General features: G+C 41.9%; 1 protein-coding gene across 3 annotated transcripts in view; it reads left to right on the top strand.

Moving 5' to 3' along the window:
• LOC124039949 (ATP-citrate synthase) overlaps positions 1-24,844 on the top strand; it is a 123,855-nt gene that overhangs the window by 58,517 nt on the left and 40,494 nt on the right. For all 3 annotated transcript variants that reach the window (XM_046356536.1, XM_046356534.1, XM_046356535.1), the window contains 8 exons: positions 2,481-2,649; positions 4,302-4,406; positions 4,555-4,751; positions 5,110-5,191; positions 8,262-8,372; positions 21,145-21,272; positions 21,651-21,744; positions 23,431-23,585. In XM_046356536.1, coding sequence (XP_046212492.1) covers positions 2,481-2,649; positions 4,302-4,406; positions 4,555-4,751; positions 5,110-5,191; positions 8,262-8,372; positions 21,145-21,272; positions 21,651-21,744; positions 23,431-23,585 — 1,041 coding nt within the window. The remainder of the gene's footprint in view (positions 1-2,480; positions 2,650-4,301; positions 4,407-4,554; positions 4,752-5,109; positions 5,192-8,261; positions 8,373-21,144; positions 21,273-21,650; positions 21,745-23,430; positions 23,586-24,844) is intronic.

Here is a 24,844-nt window from a genome sequence, read left to right as displayed (position 1 = left end):
TACCTGTATTTATGGGAAAGATGTTTGAAAAGGGATTTGTTCTTAAGTAATATTGTAAATTTGAGTGGTAGTGTTATGTCCTTCATGGAGTTATCAGAATTGTACGGAAAGGTCTGCTCAATCCAAGAGTACAACCAATTTGATTACAGCATTGCCCCAAAAATGGAGGTGGCGGGAGGAGGTAGGGAACTGGTCTGTCTGCCCAATATAAAGGATCAAAACTGGCGGAGGAATAAAAATCACATAAATACGAAAGTATACCAGTTTCATTTGAGGACCAGGATGTTGACAACTGTGCCATACGGATTGCAAAATAGTTGGGAAGAGATTTTTGATGTACTGATTCTGTGGTATGAGTTGATATATAAAACACAAGATTTCGTGCTTTTCAGCTAAAATTATTATATAAGATTTCTTGCCACCAACAAAATGTTGAATATTTGGGGCATGAAATCATTGAAGCTCTGCAGATTTTGTTGTGAGGATACAGAATCGATAGACCATTTATTTCGGTATTTCCCTCGGTAGCCTGTTTCTGGTCTCAGGTTCAGGAATGGCTGAAAATGCATAACATTGATCTAAAATTGACCATAGAAATAGTACTGTTAGGACATCTGGAGAGACCAGGTCAGTCAATTGCTCATACTCTTAGTAAAAGTATTTATCTTCAACTCGCAATCTGTGGCTTCTATTAGTTTAGATAAGACATTGTACGTTAAACATCACAGCATAGTTGAAAGATATGTGTTGCGTAGAAACCTGAAGTGGGTGGCCAGCAGAGATGGATGGGATGGGCTGGGGGTTGGTATGTGGAATTGGAGACAAGTGGGAGTGGAGTTGCTGTGTGAGCGAGAGAATGATGGTCAAAGATAAAAGGAATCGTCTGCAATCTAGCTGCACTTGAATTCGTTTGACTTTATTTTCAATTGACATTTCTTTCTATATGTCCATACAAATTATGCCAGATTTGGACCGACTGAGAAACGCTGCCTGGCTGTCTGTTCCCAACCATTTTTTAAACAATTGTTGCAAAGTCAGACAGCAAGGTTTATACAAATTAGAGCCACGGATAAATAGATTTAGCAAACTTCCTAAGTTAGGAAGTATAAATGGTATTCATCAAGCTAGCCAGCTAGTTAAACCGAGCCTGTTTGTCCCATTGACTTAGCATGGCTTTCAGTTAGCAAGCTAATCGATTAGCATGCGCACCACTGGATATTTTCGACAGGTGAACATTACAAACTGAACACTGTATGTAATGGTAGGTAGGTGTGTGTGTGTAACATATATATATATATTGATAAAATATTATAGTGAAGCCACATATGAGATGGCCAACATTTCACTCTAACATAGGTGAGGATTTTCTCTCACTTACTTCAAAAACGGTCAGCATGTGTTAAAAAATACACTTGAACATCAGACTGATTCCATGACCATTATCTGTGATCTGATTGGAGGATTCATAAAAATTGCCCACTAGGTGACACTGCCGATCAGGATTCCCCAGATAATGAAAAGCTGCTCATATTCAAAATCAAATAGTTGCAGTAACCACTGCTGGGCTGGCAACAATGCATGACAATATCGCCTCCAAAAAATTGTCACGGCCTTTATTATCTGGGGAATCTTGATCGGCAGCGCCACCTAGTGTGCAATTTTTAGGAATCCTCCAATCAGAGCGGAGATATTGGTTATGTGATTCGTCCGCTATTCCGAACTATGGCCGCTATTTTTATGCTGAAGTAAGAGAATCTAATCCTATGTTGGAGTGAAATGTTGGCCATTCACGTCTCGTGGCTTTACTACAATATTTTATCATAATATGTTAATACATACAGTACCAGTCAAAAGTTTGGACACCTACTCATTGCTGGGTTTTTCTTTATAATTTATATTTTCTACATTGTAGAATAATAGTGAAGACATCAAAACTATGGAATAACACACATTGAGTCATGTAGTAACCAAAAAAGTGTTAAACAAATCAAAATATATTTGAGATTCATCCAAGTAGCCACCTTATGCCTTTATGACAGCTTGGCGTTCTCTCAAACAGCTTCAGCTGGAATGCTTTTCTTGGAGTTCCCACGTGTATTCTCGTCACATATCGTGCATCAACCAGACTAATTACTAATTTTTTTAATATTTTTTTTTAAACTTTATTTTACTAGGCAAGTCAGTTAAGAACAAATTCTTATTTTCAATGACGGCCTAGGAACAGTGGGTTAACTGCCTGTTCAGGGGCAGAACGACAGATTTGTACCTTGTCAGCACGGGGATTTGCAACCTTTCGGTTACTAGTCCAACGCTCTAACCACTAGGCTACCCTGCCGCCCCAGGGTAATCCATCTTTGTTTCCCAAATCCAAAATGGAATACTAATTGTTAATCCAGTTGAAGTGATTTGAATAATAATGTTTGATCAGACTGGTAATAATTGGTGTGTTTATTGATGTAGCTATGTGTGACTGTTCTCAGCGGGGACCACAAGCAGAAGTTCTACTGGGGCCACAAGGAGATCCTGATTCCTGTTTATAAGAACATGGCCGACGCCATGAAAAAGCACCCCGAAGTGGACGTGCTTATAAGCTTTGCCTCGCTCCGCTCCGCCTTTGACAGCACCATGGAAACCATGCAGTACTCACAGGTACGACTTATTTCGTTTTATTTTTTTAAAGCTTTTTCTCAAGTTATGGCTTCCTTTGGCGGAGAGGCTGGGGGGTAGCCTTATAATGACAAATATACTCAATCCACATCCAAGGACATACATGTGTATCGATGGCTCTTGTCGAAGCTAATGTAGCCTTGCAGAGTTATATCACCTACTCTGACACAGGAAGTAACTGTCAACCTTCAACCATAATAGCTGAGGTTTTCTAGTTTATTGGTACTGATTGTTAACATCGATTTGCTGGTGATGAGTAAGGTTAATGTTAACACTAATTTGATGTAAAATGTGCGTAAATACCCTGCCGCCCCAGGATTACCCTGGGGCGGCAGGGTAGCAAACTCAATCATAAAGTTTGCGGACGACACAAGTGGTAGGCTTGATTACCAACAACGATGAGACGGCCTACAGGGAGGAGGTGAGGGCCCTCTGAGTGTGGTGTCAGGAAAATAACCTCACACTCAACGTCAACAAAACTAAAGAGATGATTGTGGACTTCAGGAAACAGCAGAGGGAACACCCCCCTATCCACATCGATGGAACAGTAGTGGAGAGGGTAGCAAGGGGGTAGCATACACATCACAGACAAACTGAATTGGTCCACTCACACAGACAGCATTGTGAAGAAGGCGCAGCTGCGCCTCTTCAACCTCAGGAGGCTGAAGAAATTCGGCTTGTCGCCAAAAGCACTCACAAATCGAGAGCATCCTGGCGGGCTGTATTACCGCCTGGTACGGCAACTGCTCCGCCCACAACCGTGAGGGTAGTGAGGTCTGCACAACGCATCACTGGGGGCAAACTACCTGCCCTCCAGGACACCTACACCACCCAATGTTACAGGAAGGCCATAAAGATTATCAAGGACAACAACCACCCGAGCCACTGCCTGTTCACCCCGCTATCATCCAGAAGGCGAGGTCAGTACAGGTGCATCAAAGCTGGGACCGAGAGACTGAAAAACAGCTTCTATCAAGGCCATCAGACTGTTAAACAGCCACCACTAACATTGAGTGGCTGCTGCCAACACACTGACTCAACTCAGCCACTTTAATAATGGGAATTGATTCGGAATTTATGTAAAATATATCACTAGCAACTTTAAACAATGCTACCTAATATAATGTTTACACACCCTACATTATTCATCTCATCTCTATACGTATATATTGTACTCTATCATCTACTGCATCTTTATGTAATACATGTATCACTAGCCACTTTAACTATGCCACTTTGTTAATATACTCATCTCATATGTATATACTGTACTCGATACCATATACTGTATCTTGCCTATGCTGCTCTGTACCATCACTCATTCATATATCTTTATGTACATTCTTTATCCCCTTACACTTGTGTATAAGACAGTAGTTTTGGAATTGTTAGGTTAGATTACTCGTTGGTTATTACTGCATTGTCGGAACTAGAAGCACAAGCATTTCGCTACACTCGCATCAACATCTGCTAACCATATGTATGTGACAAATCAAATTTGATTTGATTAGCAAAATAGAAAGCTGTTATGGCCAATGTCTTAGACCAAGCAGTTATGTCCCTTATCATTCAAGGACATGTTGACCTTACTTGTTTGAATGCTCTTAATAATGAATTTACTTTTGTTACTCCAGATCCACACCATCGCCATCATAGCTGAGGGCATCCCTGAAGCCCAGACAAGGAAGCTGATCAAGAGGGCAGATGAGAACGGCATCACAATCATCGGCCCAGCCACTGTAAGCACTTCACTAATAACATGCAATATTGAAACTGTTTGAGCATTAACGCGTGTTTGTCATTGTGTGTCTCTGACATATCGCTGGTCCCTGCAGAGAGCATACCAACCCGTGCCTAACCTCCATCACTCCTCTGTGTCCTAACCAGGTGGGAGGCATCAAACCCGGCTGCTTCAAGATCGGGAACACGGGCGGAATGCTGGACAACATCTTGGCATCCAATCTGTACCGGCCAGGCAGCGTGGCCTACGTGTCCCGCTCAGGAGGCATGTCCAACGAGCTCAACAACATCATCTCCCACGCTACAGATGGCGTCTACGAGGGCGTGGCCATCGGAGGTGACCGGTGAGGCAGATTAGGGAGAGGAGAGGTCAGAGGGCAAATGGCAAACTAGAGAATCTAATCCAATAGGGATGAATGGATCCACTTTGTTTCACTGGAGCTATCATTCAGGGCATGTATTCTCAAAGCATCTGAGGCAGGAGTACTGATCTAGGATAAGTTTTGCCTTTAAAATGATAATGATTTAGGTGGGACCTGATCCTAGATCAGCACTCCTACTCTGAGACGCTTTGTCAATAGAAGCCCAAGTTTTGACTTTAATTGTAAGGTGGTTATTATGTACTCGATGATAATCTAATAACTTCTACTTTTTCTTTAAAACAAGTTCCTCTACTGAAGCACCATTTGCATTGACCTGTAGGTATCCAGGTTCAACGTTCATGGACCATGTGCTCCGCTACCAGGACACTCCTGGAGTGAAGATGATCGTGATGCTTGGAGAGGTGAACCTTTTATTGGCACTACCAACTTGTTTTACCAACGTTGCTTCTAATATCTGTATAATGTCTTACAGGTCCAGAACAGTCATTTTCACGTAAAATAGCTTTTTGAGTGACTAAAATATCACCCATAATATTTGGGGGGGATAGAAATGCAAAACATTTGAGAAAGGGTACTTTCTCTTATGGCTAACTACCAGGAAGTATGAAAAGACAGGCTGAGTGGGTTGCATTGATTGACAGCTCTTTGCAAGGTCGATGCAGTGAGTAAAAGCTAATTTGGTGATACACAAAGCATCTCAATCAACATTGAAATTGCATCAATAATCTTCTTTGCAACATGTACTTTACTCGTAAGCTGTTGGCTAGAGCGCACTCGCTATATAACGCACATTTGTTTTGTGGGAGGTGGGAAAATGCGCATGTTAGTTTTTTGGTGATTTTAGGATCTTCACATTCAATATGCTGCCATTTGGACGGAAACCTAGCTATTGATGTATTTTTTAAAATCAATCTTACGTTTGGCATGTCTATTGATGCTGTTCACAGCAGCACTGATGGATGTGTTGACATGACAACTGTCAGTTTTGAATGGCCCTTCCCCCATTTTGTTCCATGCTGGCCAAAGACCAAGCTAGTCAGGTTCTAATTCTGATTTTAAAAATTCTGATAAAAAAAACACTATGAAAGCTTAACCAAATTTATTCTCCCATGGGGTCTATATAGCTTCATCAGACAAAACGTGTTTCCACCAACACAAGTATATATACTCCAATTTAGATGCACTCCTCTTCTCCAACCCTTACATATTTTCTGGTTCTACAGGAAGATGAAGTGATGGGTTAATAACTGTTCCTTCCCCCTTAAGTTGACCAGACCTCAACCCCCTTGATGCCTAATCCAAGGCTTTCCATCCGTATCACCTATAGCAACCATCTGGCTCCTACAAATAACAATTCACTTCTGATGTAAAAACAAGTCTCTATCACTCATGTACTACATACAGTATGACTCCTGATGTATCTCGTCTCTAGTATAACAATGTTCCAAGTTTAACCCAGAATCCGACACCGGTAACTACCTGACGCCGGACACTGATGAAAGGGGAAACATAAGTACCTTTGCCAAAGATAAATCATGTAAACCTTTATATTTGCTGATAACCTACGGTCAAATTTTTGCACCTGTTGAGTAGCTCTCTACCCTTGAATTATTCCACATTTTGTTGTTACAGATAGAATTCAAAATGGCTTTATTTTTCCTCACCCTTCTACACACACTGTCCCATAATGACAGTGTACATTTTGACAAATGAAATGCGGAAATATCTCATTTATATACGTATTCAAACCCCTGGGTCAATATTTGTAGAAGCACCTTTGGCAGCGATTATAGATGTGAGTCGCTCTGGCTAAATCTGTTAAGTGCTTTCCACGCCTGGATTTTTTAACATTTTCAGAAAATCTTCAAGCTGTGTCAAATTTGTTGTAGATTATTGCTAGACAACCATTTTCGGGTCTTGCCGTAGATTTAAGTCAACTGTTACTTGGCCACTCAGGAACATTCCCTTTCTACTTGGTAAGCAACTCTAGTGTAGATTTGACCTTGTATTTTAGCTTATTGTCCTGCTGTGTCTGGTGGAAAGCAGACTGAACCAGGGTTTCCTCTAGGATTTTGCCTGTGCTTAGTTCATTCAGTAAATGTTTTATCCAGGAAAAACTCACCAGTCCTTAACGGTTTTCAAGCATACCCATAACATGATGCAGCCACCACTATGCTTGAAAATATGGAGATATGCTGTATTGGACTCTACAGGATCGGTGGGTTATCGTAATGCGATAAGCATAAGGTTGAAAGTAACATTTCCCAGGACATAGACAGATCTGACATTAATCTAACTGCACTGTCCAATTTACAGTGAAATAATACCATGTTATTGTTTGAGTAGAGTGCACAGTTATGAACTTGAAAATGTATTAATAAACCCATTAGGCACATTTGGGCAGTCTTGATACAACATTTTTAACTGAAATACAATTGTTCATCGGCTCAGTCTGAAACTTTGCACATACACTGTTACCATCTAGTGGCCAAAATCTAAGTTGTGCCTTGGCTGGAATAATACATTATGGACATTCTCTTGCATTTCAAAGATGATGGTACAAAAAACATGTTTTTTTTTCTTTATCTTTTACCAGATCTAATGTGTTATTCTCCTCATTTCACATTTCCACTAACTTCAAAGTGTTTCCTTTCAAATGGTATCAAGAATATGCATATCCTTGCTTCAGGTCCTGAGCTACAGGCAGTTACTTTTGGGTATGTCATTTTAGTTTAAAATTGAAAAAAGGGGTTGGATCCTTATTAATAGTTTTGCCACGTTTTTTGCAGTATTACTTTGGTGCCTTGTTGCAAACAGGATGCATGTTTTGGAATATTTTTATTCTGTACAGGTGTCCTTTTTACTCTGTCACTTAGGTTAGTATTGTGGAGTAACTACAATGTTGTTGATCCATCCTCAGTTTTCTCCTATCACAGCCTTTAAACTCTAACTGGTTTAAAGTCACCATTGGCCACCTGGTGAAATCCTTCCTCTCTGGCAACTTGAGTTAGGAAGGACGCCTGTATCTTTTTAGTGACTGGGTGTATTGATACACAATCTAAAGTGTAATTAATAACTTCACCGTGCTCAAAGGGATATTCAATGTCTGCTTTATTATTGTTATTATCCCTGGTCTTTTTGTTTGAAACTCACTGAGAGACTGAGACCTTTACAGATAATTGTATGTGTGGGGTACAGAGATAAATTCATCAAAAATCATGTTAAACACTTATTGCACACAGTGAGTCCATGCAATTTGTGACTTGTTAAGCACATTTGTACTCCTGGACTTAGGCTTGCCATAACAAAGGGTTTGAATACTTATTGACTCAAGGCATTTCAGCTTTTCTTTTATCAATTTCAAAAAATTCAGAAAAACTATTAGATTGTGTAAATTATCCTCCAGATTTATATCTATTTACAAAATATTCTAAATTTACACCCTCTTTCTCTTCTCTCTCCCTTGTGTAGATCGGCGGCACAGAAGAGTATAAAGTCTGTCAAGGCATCAAGGAGGGCAGGATAACCAAGCCGGTGGTGTGCTGGTGTATAGGAACCTGTGCGACCATGTTCTCCTCGGAGGTCAGTCGGCCGGTTTGGTAACGTGTCTAGGGAGAACTTATCAGGGATTCAAACTCACCACTTTCAGGTGAATCATGTAGATGGGTAAAAAAAAATACGTTTCTGGAAGAGCGAGAGTGAGTGTACACCCATTGAGCAATGAGTGCTTCATCCAATATCACGTGACAGCTGTGAGCAGCCAACCACATCCTCTTACCAGCAATTAGCCTAGCCTACTCTGCTGTTTCTCTTTGTCCATTCTTTCTGCGCATCTCCATCGGTTTTAAAATGTTATTTAGACGTAATGGCGAGCTGGGTTGTCTGTCGTTAAATGTGTGTAATTATTGGAGCGGCTCGCTATGCGAGCGAAGAGGATGCGTAGGTGTCTTTTCATTTAGTCTGTTTGAACAAGCAGGCCCGTCTGACTAGGCTTCTCTGTCACGTAGCCTCCGAGTACCACTGCCATAGAGAAACTGAGCACAATGACAGTCATACATGCACCTTCACATAACTGAAAACCACACATTTTTCACCCAAACCCCATTCTACCGCAAATTAGTGTACATGTTAAAAAATGTTTAAACATTTCGCAGGACATTTTAAACGACTTGTTGGCAACGAGTTTTTGGTTTGATTACAAACGACCTTGTTTAGTCATGTTACCTGGCTAGCTGACAACATGGTACCCAACAAATATGGTGAAATGTTTTCAGTGTTGTATATGTTTTAAATAAGATCATCCTTGAGAACTAACAATCACCAAAAAAACTGGACTGCCGGGGAGAATATAAAATGAATAAAACATTGTTACTCAGATGGTATAAATTCACGGCTAAGCCATGGCAAAATGTAAGAATTGCAGAGAATGTACATTAAAACACTCAAATCTAGTGTCTGTGGACTAGAGGACCTCTAAAATTTGTGTCCAGAGACCATTGGTTAAAGGCACAGCACAGCCACTACCACTCGGTATAGAGAAAAAATAGAAAAATAAAACATGTAATATTATATACACAATGTGTTTCTCCCCATTCACTGAACCTACTTCTCTGTGGGTAGCAATCTAACAGTTATTTGTGGCTAGCTAGCTGGCAATAGAGATGAAACAAGATATACACATGCAAAAGTTTTACTTCAGAACTATCAGCTAGCAAATGTGGATTGTAATAATGTAGCTAAACATAATTTAAAATATTGTAGTCAGGCAACATTGTTATTTGGAAGTCAAATTGAATTTTCTCACTTCAGCTCAAATAATGGCCACCTTTGATTTCAAGAAATGTTGTATTTTTTTATGTGGTTGTCATTTATTTGCATACTGTCCATTGAAGCTTGCATCGATGCATGCTTAAAAATATGTACAGACTGAGTACGCATTCAAGTGCCCTCCGTGCTATGTTTCGCATACTTTGAATTAGACTCATACTCCCACCCTCCTGTGCAATAATTTGCATGCTTGGAGCATGGTAATGCGCATTTTAAGAAACACTCAATGAGTAATGATAACTTGGCTATATACAAGGGTACCAGTACCGAGTCGATGTGCAGGGTTACCAGGTAATTGAGGTAAATATGTACATATAACTAGGGATTTTTCCCAGTGAACTAAAACGTGCAAGGGTAAAAATGGAATATGCTGGATCATGGAAACTCTCATTCCTGTGTATTTTATCGAAGGTCATGGAAAAGATTATTGTTTTCAAGCCGATTTACATTTTATTTTACCTTACATATAACCTACTATATGAGCTCCAATCTAGCTTTTGGAAATCCCATTCCACTGACACTTGCCTCGTATATGTTAGATCTCCAAAAGGCATTTGATAGTGCATCATGAGATTCTGTTTCTAAAACTAAGTCATGGGCTTTAACAACTTAGCTATGAAATGGGTTAGGTCTTATCTGCAAGGATGAAAACTAATGGTAGATGGGACCCGGTCTAAACCCATAACCTTTAACTGGGGGTGTAACCCAAGGGAGTGTGCTGGGTACACTTTGTTGTATATAAATAATTTGAAATCTGCCTGTACATGTGACCGTTTCCTCTGCAGGTGATTCTGCACTGTGGGTTTCCCTCAAAGACAAAAATGTTGTTGAAAGCCCTCAGTGCTGAACTTCTGAATGTTAGTTAATGGCTATATCATACACTTGCGCAGACATTTAGAAACTAAACATGACAATTTGAAAAATAAGCCACGTGAGTTTTTTGAGCGAGAATGAAGACTACTTTTGAGTAGTAAGCAACAGATACCATTAATAAGAAGGGGCTAGAAGCGTCTTATATGGTGAGCTACCGGAGGCTAGGACAGGCAAGCCTGGGACAATTTAAACATTTAAACTCAGTTTTTCACAATTCCTGACATTTAAACCAAGTAAATATTCCTCGTCTTAGGTCAGTTAGGATCCCAACTTTATTTTAAGAATGTGAAATGTCAGAATAATAGTATAATTATTTATTTTAGCTTTTAATTCCCAGTGGGTCAGAAGTTTACATACACTCAATTAGTATTTGGTAGCATTACCTTTAAATTGTTTAACTTGGGTCAAATGTTTCAGGTAGCCTTCCACAAGCTTCCCACAATAAGTTGGGTGAATTTTGGCCCATTCCTCCTGACAGAGCTGGTGTAACTGAGTCAGGTTTGTAGGCCTCCTTGCTCGTACATGCTTTTTCAGTTATGCCCACATATTTTCTATAGGATTGAGGTCAGGGCTTTGTGATGGCCACAATACCTTGACTTTGTTGATCTTAAGCCATTTTGCCACAACTTTGGAAGTATGCTTGGGGTCATTGTCCATTTGGAAGACCCATTTGCAACCAAGCTTTACCTTCCTGACTGATGTCTTGAGATGTTGCTTCAATATATCCACATAATTTTCCCCCCTGATGATTCCATCTATTTTGTGAGGTGCACCAGTCCCTCCTGCAGCAAAGCACCCCCACAACATGATGCTAGCACCCCCGTGCTTCACGTTTGGGATGGTGTTCTTCGGCTTGCAAGCGTCCCCCTTTTCCTCCAAACATAACAATGGTTATTATGGCCAAACAGTTCTATTTTTGTTTCATCAGACCAGTGGATATTTCTCAAAAAAAAATACTATTTTTGTCCCCATATGCAAAGCAAACCGTAGTCTGGCTTTTTTATGGTGGTTTTGGAGCAGTGGCTTCTGCCTTGCTGAGCTGCCTTTCAGGTTATGTCGATATAGGACTTGTTTTACTGTGGATATAGATACTTTTGTACCTGCTTCCTCCGGCATCTTCACAAGGTCCTTTGCTGCTGTTCTGGGATTGATTTGCACTTTTCGCACCAAATTACGTTCATCTCTTGGAGACAGAATGCGTCTCCTTTCTTTCCTTATGACGGCTGCGTGGTCCCATGGTGTTTGTACAGATGAACGTGGTACCTTCAGGCGTTTGGAAATTGCTCCCAAGGATGAACCAGACTTGTGGAGGTCTACAATTATTTTTTTAGGTATTGGCTGTTTTTCCCATGATGTCAAGCAAAGAGGCACTGAGTTTGAAGGTAGGCCTTGAAATACAGGCACACCGCCAATTGAGTCAAAATATGCAATTAGAAGCTTCTAAAGCCATGACATAATTTTCAGGAATTTTCCAATCTGTTTAAAGGCACAGTCAACTTAGTGTATGTAAACGTCTGACCCACTGGAATTGTGATACAGTAAAATAATCTGTCTGCAAACAATTGTTGGAAAAATGGCTTGTGGCATGCACAAAGTATATGTCCTAACTGACTTAACTTGTGAAATTTGTGGAGTGGTTGAACAAATAATTAATGACTCCTACCTAAGTGCATATAAACTTCTGACTTCAACTGTATGCGTTACAGCTTTATGAGTCAACAGACGTGGCGGGCCTGGCACACCTCCTGGTATATGTCCATTATGTTTATGGGGGGTCAATTAAGGAAGGCATCCTCTTCTGGAAACCAGGACAACATGAGAGGATATTTTTAAAGTACTGGACAGCTTTGTGTGCTGCGGACACAGGGTATTTCGGGGTTCAATTCCCCGATGGGGAGGAAGGAGTAGGCTGTCCTTATAAATAAGAATTTGCTCTTAACTGACTTGTCTAGTTAATGGTTACATTTACATATTTACATTGAAGTCATTTAACAGACGCTCTTATCCAGAGCGACTTACAAATTGGTGCATTCACCTTATGACATCCAGTGGAACAGCCACTTTACAATAGTGCATCTAAATATTTTAAGGGGGGGGGGTGAGAAGGATTACTTTATCCTATCCTATCCTAGGTATTCCTTAAAGAGGTCGGGTTTCAGGTGTCTCCGGAAGGTGGTGATTTGACTCCGCTGTCCTGGCGTCGTGAGGGAGTTTGTTCCACCATTGGGGAGCCAGAGCAGCGAACAGTTTTGACTGGGCTGAGCGGGAACTGTACTTCCTCAGTGGTAGGGAGGCGAGCAGGCCAGAGGTGGATGAACGCAGTGCCCTTATTTGGGTGTAGGGCCTGATCAGAGCCTGGAGGTACTGAGGTGCCGTTCCCCTCACAGCTCCGTAGGCAAGCACCATGGTCTTGTAGCGGATGCGAGCTGTCAGGTAGGACGCAATCCAAGCGTGGGCCGCGCCAGAGATGCCCAACTCGGAGAGGGTGGAGAGGAGGATCTGATGGTTCACAGTATCGAAGGCAGCCGATAGATCTAGAAGGATGAGAGCAGAGGAGAGAGAGTTAGCTTTAGCAGTGCAGAGCGCCTCCGTGATACAGAGGAGAGCAGTCTCAGTTGAATGACTAGTCTTGAAACCTGACTGATTTGGATCAAGAAGGTCATTCAGAGAGAGATAGCGGGAGAGCTGGCCAAGGACGGCACGTTCAAGAGTTTTGGAGAGAAAAGAAAGAAGGGATACTGGTCTGTAATTGTTGACATCGGAGGGATCGAGTGTAGGTTTTTTCAGAAGGGGTGCAACTCTCGCTCTCTTGAAGACGGAAGGGACGTAGCCAGCGGTCAGGGATGAGTTGATGAGCGAGGTGAGGGAGAAGGTCTCCGGAAATGGTCTGAAGAAGAGAGGAGGGGATAGGGTCGAGCGGGCAGGTTGTTGGGCGGCCGGCCGTCACAAGACGCGAGATTTCATCTGGAGAGAGAGGGGAGAAAGAGGTCAGAGCACAGGGTAGGGCAGTGTGAGCAGAACCAGCGGTGTCGTTTGATTTAGCAAACGAGGATCGGATGTCGTCGACCTTTTCAAAATGGTTGACGAAGTCATCTGCAGAGAGGGAGGGGGGAGGATTCAGGAGGGAGGAGAAGGTGGCAAAGAGCTTCCTAGGGTTAGAGGCAGATGCTTGGAATTTAGCGTGGTAGAAAGTGGCTTTAGCAGCAGAGACAGAGGAGGAAAATGTAGAGAGGAGGGAGTGAAAGGATGCCAGGTCCGCAGGGAGGCGAGTTTTCCTCCATTTCCGCTCGGCTGCCCGGAGCCCTGTTCTGTGAGCTCGCAATGAGTCATCGAGCCACGGAGCGGGAGGGGAGGACCGAGCCGGCCTGGAGGATAGGGGACATAGAGAGTCAAAGGATGCAGAGAGGGAGGAGAGGAGGGTTGAGGAGGCAGAATCAGGAGATAGGTTGGAGAAGGTTTGAGCGGAGGGAAGAGATGATAGGATGGAAGAGGAGAGAGTAGCGGGGGAGAGAGAGCGAAGGTTGGGACGGCGCGATACCATCCGAGTAGGGGCAGTGTGGGAGGTGTTGGATGAGAGCGAGAGGGAAAAGGATACAAGGTAGTGGTCGGAGACTTGGAGGGGAGTTGCAATGAGTTTAGTGGAAGAACAGCATCTAGTAAAGATGAGGTTGAGCGTATTGCCTGCCTTGTGAGTAGGGGGGGAAGGTGAGAGGGTGAGGTCAAAAGAGGAGAGGAGTGGAAAGAAGGAGGCAGAGAGGAATGAGTCAAAGGTAGACGTGGGGAGGTTAAAGTCGCCCAGAACTGTGAGAGGTGAGCCGTCCTCAGGAAAGGAGCTTATCAAGGCATCAAGCTCATTGATGAACTCTCCGAGGGAACCTGGAGGGCGATAAATGATAAGGATGTTAAGCTTGAAAGGGCTGGTAACTGTGACAGCATGGAATTCAAAGGAGGCGATAGACAGATGGGTAAGGGAGAAAGAGAGAATGACCACTTGGGAGAGATGAGGATCCCGGTGCCACCACCCCGCTGACCAGAAGCTCTCGGGGTGTGCGAGAACACGTGGGCGGACGAAGAGAGAGCAGTAGGAGTAGCAGTGTTGTCTGTGGTGATCCATGTTTCCGTCAGTGCCAAGAAGTCGAGGGACTGGAGGGAGGCATAGGCTGAGATGAACTCTGCCTTGTTGACCGCAGATCGGCAGTTCCAGAGGCTACCGGAGACCTGGAACTCCACGTGGGTCGTGCGCGCTGGGACCACCAGATTAGGGTGGCCGCGGCCACGCGGTGTGGAGCGTTTATGGTCTGTGCAGAGAGGAGAGAACAGGGATAAACAGACACATAGTTGACAGGCTACAGAAGAGAATACGCTAATGCAAAGGAGATTGGAATGACAAGTGGACTACACGTCTCGAATGTTCAGAAAGTTAAGCTACGTAGCAAGAATCTTATTGACTAAAATGATTAAAATGATACAGTACTGCTGAAGTAGGCTAGCTGGCAGTGGGTGCGTTGTTGACACTACACTAATCAAGTCGTTCCGTTGAGTGTAATAGTTTCTGCAGTGCTGCTATTCGGGGGCTAGCTGGCTAGCTAGTAGTGTTGTTTACGTTACGTTGCGTTAAAAGAACGACAATAGCTGGCTAGCTAACCTAGAAAATCGCTCTTTGATACAAAGACTGCTATGTAGCTAGCTATGTAGCTAGCTACGATCAAACAAATCAAACCGTTGTACTGTAATGAAATGAAATGAAAATGTGATACTACCTGTGAATGCGACCGGGTTGTTGAGTTCTATTCAGAAGACGTTGGCTAGCTAGCAGAGTCTCCTACGTTAAGGACGACAAATAGCTGGCTAGCTAACCTCGGTAAATTAAGATAATCACTCTAAGACTACACACTCTAAACCTTAAACAACACAATTATCTTGGAACGAAGATACGAAGACAGCAAAGACAGCTATGTAGCTAGCTAACACTACACTAATCAAGTCGTTCAGTTGAGTGTAATAGTTTCTCCAGTGCAGCTAATCAGTGGACGTTAGCTAGCTGGCTAGTGAAGACTACGTTAGGACGGCGAAATACGATAATTACGCAATTATCTTTGATACAAAGACTGCTATGTAGCTAGCTGAGAAGAAATTGCTAAGATTAGACGAATCAACCGTTGTGCTATAATGAAATATAATGAAATGTAATGAAAAAGTTATACTACCTGCGGGAGCGAAGTGCCGATGCGACCACTCGCTCCAAACCGGAAGTACCAAGAGCATAATGTTTCTACACCCTAATTTTCAAATTCTAGTGTAACTAATACCCAAACAGAGATTCAGTGAAAAATAAAAATCTCATTGATTTATCAAGACTAGTCCCCATGCTTCTCTCAGAGCAGTGCGAAACGATGCTAAAATAGTTGTTGGCTATTGCTTAAAATCCTACTGCTTCTAACTTCAATATGCTCTTTAAATAAGACCTATACCACTTTTAACAGCACATTACTCAACACGAGTGATACTCATGTCGCCTACGATAGACCTACAGTTTATCGAAAAATATGACTTGACTCTCCGCCAATAATTACTTTAAGGATTTTGAGGATGTTTCTCTAATTCACTGATACTTATTCCCATAGTAATTCGTTATGGGTCCATCACTAAATATACATTGGCATTTTGAAAGCTTATTTTTATCATTTTATTAATGAAAGCATAAAGATGCGATTATTAGTTACATTGTTTAAGTTTGAAAGTGCGGACTGGCACTAAGAACAGAACAGCGGGAATGTTTCCCTAGTCAGCGCTATTGGTGCAAGGCCCCTTTTTTAAAGTGTAAAAAGGCAATTATTGAGCATGGGGTGAGACATTGTTACTAATTTGTAAATAAAGCCACTTTGTTATTTAGAGTGATTTATTTCTGTTTTTAGAGGGAGAAAAACCAAAAACATTAATCTCATGGATCTCCCAGTCAAGGCCGGCACGGGTATTGAACCAGCATCTGTAGCAACACAGATTGCACAGCGATTCAGTGTCTTATACCATTGCACCACTCATGCGGCGGTGTACAACATGACCAGTCGGGAGTGGCCTACAGTGAGAGCAAAATCTAAATTAAATAATAAAAACCTTATGTAACAGTCATGCACAATTATCAGTTTCTATTTAGGTTTATGTGCTCTAACTCCCCCTTGCGCTTGTCTGGACCTATGAAGTGGTGACGCAGGGTACCATACTAAACCACAAATTACCTCTAAATCTTGCAGCGTAAGGAGGAACCACTGTCTAGGACAAGAATACCGACAACCGCCTGAAACATTTGTCTATGCGACCATGTACGCCTGACGTATCCACAATGAACACAACCAGACTTTCTGTCGATTGACTCTCCAGCAGACGGACCGGTGACCACAAAGACATACACTCGTAAATTGCAATTTATTTTTTAAATAAGCGGTCATTCGTGTAAAGTGTTAGCTGATAACTACACTCATAGAAATGGCTTTGTCTACTAAGCCGTCATACCGATTTTAGCCCACAAAGGACAATGTGTTAGTAACCGATATCTGTTTGTTTTTGTATTTCTGTGATTATTTACTATCGCTGATTCATCAATTAGGTTAGGGTTTGTGCAGATATCCAAGGGTTTGCGACTTCCAGTAATGAACTGATGAGGTAATAATGATATATTAATAGAAGACTAATCGATAAGATATGACAGTATCTGATGAGTCGATTCAGGAAATAGACTAAATATTTTCCGGTGGTGCCCCACCTTCCTAGTTAGTTCAAGTTTACATGATTGGTTTAATCTGTTAATAATAATTACATATAGAGAATTGATTTGATAAAATAAGTCTTCACATTTGATGGTAGTCTAGACACAGTAGCAGAGAGAACGGTCTTTGACTTTGTTGGCCGGAGTCTTTGGCATTTTCTAAGGCCTTCTTCTGACAACACCTGCTATAGAGGTCCTGAATGTCAGGGAGCGTGACCCGAGTGATGTGCTGCGCTGTACGCACTATCCTCTGGTGTCTTGCGGTCAGACGCCAAACAGTTCCCGTAGCAAGTGGTGACGCAGCCAGTCAAGGTGCTTTCAATGGTACAGCTGTAGAACTTTTTATAGATCTGAGGACCCTATGCCAAATCTTTTCAGCCTCCTGAAGAGGAAGAGGCATGGCCGTCCCTCTTCTTGACTGTGTTGGTGTGTTTGGACCATGATAGATCCTTAGTGATGTGGACACCAAGGAACTTGAAGTTCTCAACCCGCTCCGCTACAGCCCCACCAATGTGAATGGGGGGCGTGCACTGGCCTCCGTTTCCTGTAGTCCACGATCAGCTCCTTTTGTCTTGCTGATGTTGAAGTAGAGGTTGATGTCCTGGCACCACACTGCCAGCTCTCATTGTCATCGGTGATCAGGCCTACCACCGTCGTGTCGTCTGCAAACTTAATGATGGCGTTAGTTTTGTGTGTGGCCTTGGGTAAACAAGGAGTACAGGAGGGGACTAAGCTCACACCCCTGAGGGGCCCCGGTGTTGAGGGTCAGAGTGGCGGATGTGTTTCCTATCCTGTTCCATCAGGAAGTCCAGGATCCAGTTGCAGTGGGAGGTGTTCAGTCCCAGGGTCCTTAGCGTAGTTATGAGCTTAGAGGGCACTAAGCTTTTGAACGCTTAGCTGTAGTCAATGAACAGCATTCTCATGAAGGTGTTCCTTTTGTCCACGTGGGAAAGGGCAGTGTGGAGCGCAATAGAGATTGCATCATCTGTTGTGGTAGTATACACATTTCAGTGAGTCCAGGGGATCTGGGATGATGGTGGTGTTGTGAGCCATGACCAACCTTTCAAAGGATTTCATGGCTACTGATGTGAGTGCTATGGGGCAATAGTAATTTAGTTCTTGGCTACATTAATTATGGTAGTCTTGTTTGAAACATGTAGTTGTTACACACTGGATCAGGGAGGTTGAAAATGGGGTGGCGAAATCCTGCGCAGAGTTTTCACCGTGCGCTGCCACGAAGAGTGCAGCAGCAGTGAGGAAGGAGGAAATAAAGATGGCTCTTCCGGCTCTGTGTAGGAACTCTCGGTTGACACGGCAGTTTTGATTGCACATGCAACTCTGCAGAAGTCTTGCTTAGTTTCAGCGTGTTTAGTTTATAAAAGTTATATGTTTGATTGCCTTTGTTATCGTGCTACTCCTGATGAGTTGGAATCGTTCTATCTTCTGATCACATGGATTACTAGCAACATTGTTGCAAGCTTTTGTCAGACAAACAACCAAGAATTGAGTCTGACTGGCGAATACACGTTCAAGCCTGGATCCAACCGCTAAGCCAATTTCTCTTTCTAGCTCAAGTGCTTTACACTAAAATTGCTCTTTGTGCTGCGCTCCCTTTTATGTTCAGTGCCTTTGGTGAACTAATAATGCACCTCTGGCAAACAGGCGATACTCTAGGCGGTCTCTTCTGCTGGTGTATCTGGTAGCGGTACAAAAACCATTTATCTTTACCCCTCTCTAACAATTACCTCTACAATGTCTGTGAAGACACTTGCCAGCTGGTCACTGCGTACTATGAGTATGTGTTATGGTAATCTATCTTGCCCTGCAGCCTTGTGAATGTTAACCTGTTTAAAGTCTTAATAACATTAGCTACAGAGAGCATTCCTTGCGCAAGGGCACATCGACAGATTTTTCACCTTTTCTGCTCGGGTATGTGTTCTAACTGCTAGGCTACTTGCCGCTCCTTATTGTCCCTAATTGTCTCATTGTCATGGATTCTTTTTCACAGCCCATCTCTAAATAGCCCATCCAGCCAACTACCTACCTCATTCTCATAAAAAAAAAAATCTGCTCTTTTGCACACCACTATTTATACTTTGCCATCATCTGCACATCCATCACTCCAGTGTTAATTGCTAAATTGTAATTACTTCGCCACTATAGCCTATTTGTTGCCTTACCTCCTTACTTCATTTTCACACACTGTATACAGATTTTAAATTGTGTTATTGACCATTCCATGTGTAACTCGGGTTGTGTCGCACTGCTTTGCTTTATCTTGGCCAGGTCGCAGATGTAAATGAGAACTTGTTCTCAACTGGCCTAAATAAGAGTGAAAGCACCGCCAGCATTCAAAAGTGACCAAAACATCAGCCAGGAAGCATAGGAACTGAGAAGTGGTCTGTGGTCACCACCTGCAGAACCACTCCTTTTGGGGGTGTCTTGCTAATTGCCTATAATTTACACCTGTTGTCTATTCCATTTGCACAACAGCATGTGAAATTTATTGTCAATCAGCGTTGCTTCCTAAGTGGACAGTTTGATTTCACAGAAGTGTGATTTGATTTAGAGTTACATTGTGTTGTTTAAGTGTTCCCTTTATTTTTTTATATATATATATACTGCTCAAAAAAATAAAGGGAACACTTAAACAACACAATGTAACTCCAAGTCAATCACACATACATACACACACACACAGTGGGGAGAACAAGTATTTGATACACTGCCGATTATGCAGGTTTTCCTACTTACAAAGCATGTAGAGGTCTGTAATTTTCATCATAGGTACACTTCGACTGAATCTAAAACAAAAATCCAGAAAATCACATGATTTTTAAGTAAAACATTTGCATTTTATTGCATTATGTAAGTATTTGATACATCAGAAAAGCAGAGCTTAATATTTGGTACAGAAACATTTGTTTGCAATTACAGAGATCATATGTTTCCTGTAGTTATTGACCAGGTTTGCACACACTGCAGCAGGGATTTTGACCCACTCCTCCATACAGACCTTCTCCAGATCCTTCAGGTTTCGGGGCTGTCGCTGGGCAATACAGACTTTCAGCTCCCCCCAAAGATTTTCTATTGGGTTCAGGTCTGGAGACTGACTAGGCCACTCCAGGACCTTGAGATGCTTCTTACAGAGCCACTCCTTAGTTGCCCTGGCTGTGTGTTTCGGGTTGACATGCTGGAAGACCCAGCCACGACCCATCTTCAATGCTCTTACTGAGGGAAGGAGGTTGTTTGCCAAAATCTCTCGATACATGGCCCCATCCATCTTCCCCACAATACGGTGCAGTCGGCCTGTCCCCTTTGCAGAAAAGCATCCCCAAAGAATGATGTTTCCACCTCCATGCTTCATTGTTCGGGATGGTGTTCTTGTGGTTGTACTCATCTTTCTTCTTCCTCCAAACACGGAGATGAATACAGGTAATGAGGGGGGGAACAGGAGGGCTTCTTAAAAGAAAAAATAACAGGTCTGTGAGAGACGGAATTCTTACTGGTTGGTAGGTGATCAAATACTTACTTAAAAATCAAATTGTGATTTTCTGGATTTTTGTTTTAGATTCCGTCTCTCACAGTTGAAGTGTACCTATGATTTTTTTTTAAATACAGACCTAGGAAACACTGCCGATTTTGCAGGTTATCAAATACTTGTTCTCCCCACTGTATATATGTATATTTAAATATGTATATATTTTATTTATTTATATATACATTTATATATAATTTTTTATATATTTATTTATATATATTTACATTGATATATACATTTATATATTTAAAAATTGACAGGCCATTGAATATTTTAGAACCTAGACCAAACTAAACCTGTATTCTGTCTGGATTGTTTGTAATTGATGAGTACATCGATGCCTTCTACAGGTGCAGTTTGGCCATGCTGGAGCCTGTGCTAATCAGGCCTTTGAAACGGCAGTGGCTAAGAACCAAGCTCTGAGGGATGCAGGAGCCTTTGTTCCCAAGAGCTTTGACGAACTGGGTGACGTCATCAGGTAACTGTCAAACAACACAGATACTGTCACCATGAAGACAGTACTGCTCTGAAGACAGGGTCATCAATTTTAAACTTTAAAGCGCTTCAAACACGCTCAAGATTAAATATAATGAATGAGTTTTAGTTTAATTACATTAAGTAACGTTTTCAGTAGCTTAAAAGGTCAATTCAATTGAGCACTTTAAACTCATTATTCTAGCCATCAAATGCATCAATAGCCTAATATTCTCTGTGGACCAGTGCTTGTGCTAGAGAGGTTTGAAAATTGCTGGTTGAGTGTCTTGGTTTCATTTCGGGTTATGCGTCATGAAATTACGAAATTATACTAAAATATCTGTCCATGATAACTTGAAACTGTGCTTCTGGGTCATAACAGGACAGTGTATGATGAACTGGTGGCCAATGGAACCATTGTTCCCGCTCAGGAGGTTCCACCCCCAACAGTGCCAATGGACTACTCCTGGGCAAGGGTAAGAAGACCTAGTACTCCACCTTCAAAATAACTGAAACCTAGTACTCTACCTTCAAAATCTTCAGAAAGTATTAATACCCCTTGACGTATTCCTAATTTTGTTACACCATGAATTCAAAATGGATTAAATTGACCCATAATAACCCATGATGGCAGTGAAAAGTTTTATATTTTATTTTAAATTTTTGCCTAAGTAATGTATTTAAAATGAAATACAATCTAATTTACATAAGTATTCACACCCCTGAGTCAATGCATGTTAAAAATCATCTTTGGCAGCAATTATAGCTGAGTATTTCTGGGTAAATCTCTTAAGAGATTTTCATACCTGGATTGTAGAATATTTGCTCATTATTCTTTAACAAATTCTTCAAGCTCTGTCAAATTGGTTTGTTGATCATTGTTAGACAAGTCTTCCCATTGATTATCAAATAGATTTAAGTAAAACTGTAACTTGGCCGCTCAGGAACATTAACTGTCTTTCTGTTAAGCAACTCCAGTGTAGATTTGACCTCGTCTTTTAGGTTATTATCCTGCTGGAAGGTGAATTTGTTTGTTTGGTGGAAAGCAGAATGAACACTGTTTTCCTCTAGGATTTTGGCTATGCATAGCTGCATTACATTTATTTTTTATTATGCAAAAACTCCCGAGTCCTTAATGATTACAAGCATACCCATATCATGATGCACTCAGCACTAAACGTTACATTTATGATTGAAAATATGGAGAGTGTTACTCGGTAATGTGTTGAATTGGATTTGCCCCAAGCATTGCACTTTGTATGAAGGACTTTTTTTTAAATCTAGTATTATTTTAGTGCCTTGTTGCAAACAGGGTGCATGTTTTTGGAATATTTTCTTTTTTTGTACAAGTTTCTTTCTTTTTACTCTGTAAATTAGGTTAGTATTGTGGAGTAACTACAATGTTCTTGATCCATCCTCAGTTTTCTCCTAACTGTTTTAATGTCACAATTTAGACTTGCCCTAACAAAATAATTGAATACTTAATGACTGACGACATTTCAGCTTTTTATTTTTTTATTAATGTGTAAAAAAAACACACAAAAAACAACATAATTCAACTTTTACATTATGGGGTGTTGTGTGTAGGCCAGTGACTAATCTGAATGTTATCCATTTTAAATTCAGGCTGTAACACAACAAAATGTGGAACAAGGGAAGGTGTGTGTGAACTTTATAAAGCCGCTGTATATCATAAATCACATAAAATATATATGATAATATCTGATGGCCATAAGTGGCTGATTATTGATTTGTTTTTTTGGTGTGAAGATGTAAATATAGGCAGCAGTAATGGTTCTGTTGGGTCATTATACTGGTAAAAACCAATGTGTTGAATTTCCCCAGGGTATTGGCATCGGAGCTTGCTTCATTATCCATCTTCTTCCCCAAGACACTAAGCTTACGCACTGAAGAATGGTTTTAGCTGAAACGTTTGTGTATTATTATAAAACACTAAAAACAAACATGCTCTTTGACAATAGTACAAGGTGTGGACCTTCTGATTTTTTTGGGGTGGATAACATCTATTTGGGAGACTATAATGGTTTTCCATTCCATTTCCTTGTTTGGGCAATCTGCAGTTGCACGCTTTGTTATTATTGGGACTGCAGATTACCCCTTTAACAAAACCATATCTATTGTCTTTCCCTCTGTGTCCCCAGGAGCTGGGTCTGATCCGCAAGCCCGCCTCCTTCATGACCAGCATCTGTGACGAGCGTGGCCAGGAGCTCATATACGCAGGCATGCCCATCACAGAGGTGTTCAAAGAAGAGATTGGCCTGGGAGGCGTGCTGGGCCTGCTCTGGTTCCAACGCAGGTGAGAGTACAGTCTGGCCCCCTAGCCAAGAGACAGAAGTCCATTCTGTTTGGTCAGTGACTAATGAACTGGACCCTAGTATACACATTGCAGGATCTTCCAGGATGAATGTGCAAGTAGAGATACTGGGGTGCAAAGGAGCAAAATAAATAACAGTATGGGGATGAGGTATTTGGATGTGCTATGTACAGGTGCAGTGATTATGTGAGCTGCTCTGAAAGCTGGTGCTTAAAGCTAGTAAGGGAGATATGAGTCTCCAGCTTCAGTGATTTTTGCAGTTCATTCCAGTCATTGGCAGCAGAGAACTGGAAGGATAGGAGGTATTGGCTTTGGGGGTGACCAGTGAAATATACCTGCTGGAGCGCGTGCTATGGTGACCTGTGAGCTGAGATAAGGCGGGGCTTTACCTAGCGAAGACTTATAGATGACCTGGAGCCAGTGGGATTTGAGACAAATATGAAGCGAGGGCCAGCCAACGAGAGCATACAGGTCGCAGTGGTGGGTAGAATAAGGGGCTTTGGTGACCAAACGGATTGCACTGTGATCGACTGCATCCAATTTGCTGAGTAGAGTGTTGGGGGCTAATTTGTAAATTACATCGCCGAAGTCAAAGATCGGTAGGATAGTCAGTTTTTCGAGGGTATGTTTGGCAGCATGAGTGAAGGATGCTTTGTTGCGAAATAGGAAGCAGATTCTAGATTTAATTTTGGATTGGAAATGCTTAATGAGTCTGGAAGGAGGGTTTACAGTCTAACCAGACACTTAGGTATTTGTAGTTGTCCACATATTTTAAGTCAGAACCGTCCAGAGTAGTGATGCTGGACGGGTGGGCAGCGTTCAGTTGAAAAGCATGCATTTAGTTTTAATTGCATTTAAGAGCAGGTGGAGGCCACGAAAGGACAGTTGTATGGCATTGAAGCTCGTCTGGAGGTTAGTTAACACAGTGTCCAAAGAAGGACGAGAAGTATACAGAATGGTGTAGTCTGCGTAGAGGTGGATCAGAGAATCACCAGCAGCAAGAGCGACATCATTGATGCAGACAGAGAAAAGAGTTGGCCTAAGGATTGAACCCTGTGGGGCACCCCCATAGACTGCCAGAGGCCCGGACAACAGGCCCTCCGATTTGACACACTAAACTCTGTCTGAGAAGTAGTTGGTGAACCAGGCGAGGCAGTCATTTGAGAAACCACGGCTGTTTAGTCTGCCGATAAGAATGTGGTGATTGACAGAGTCGAAAGCCTTGGCCAGGTTGATGAATA

The sequence above is a fragment of the Oncorhynchus gorbuscha genome, linkage group LG07 (assembly GCF_021184085.1).
Source record: "Oncorhynchus gorbuscha isolate QuinsamMale2020 ecotype Even-year linkage group LG07, OgorEven_v1.0, whole genome shotgun sequence".
Classification (NCBI taxonomy): domain Eukaryota; kingdom Metazoa; phylum Chordata; class Actinopteri; order Salmoniformes; family Salmonidae; genus Oncorhynchus; species Oncorhynchus gorbuscha.
The sequence above is the reverse complement of the archived record's forward strand: the minus strand, read 5'-3'. Positions and strand labels throughout refer to the sequence as shown.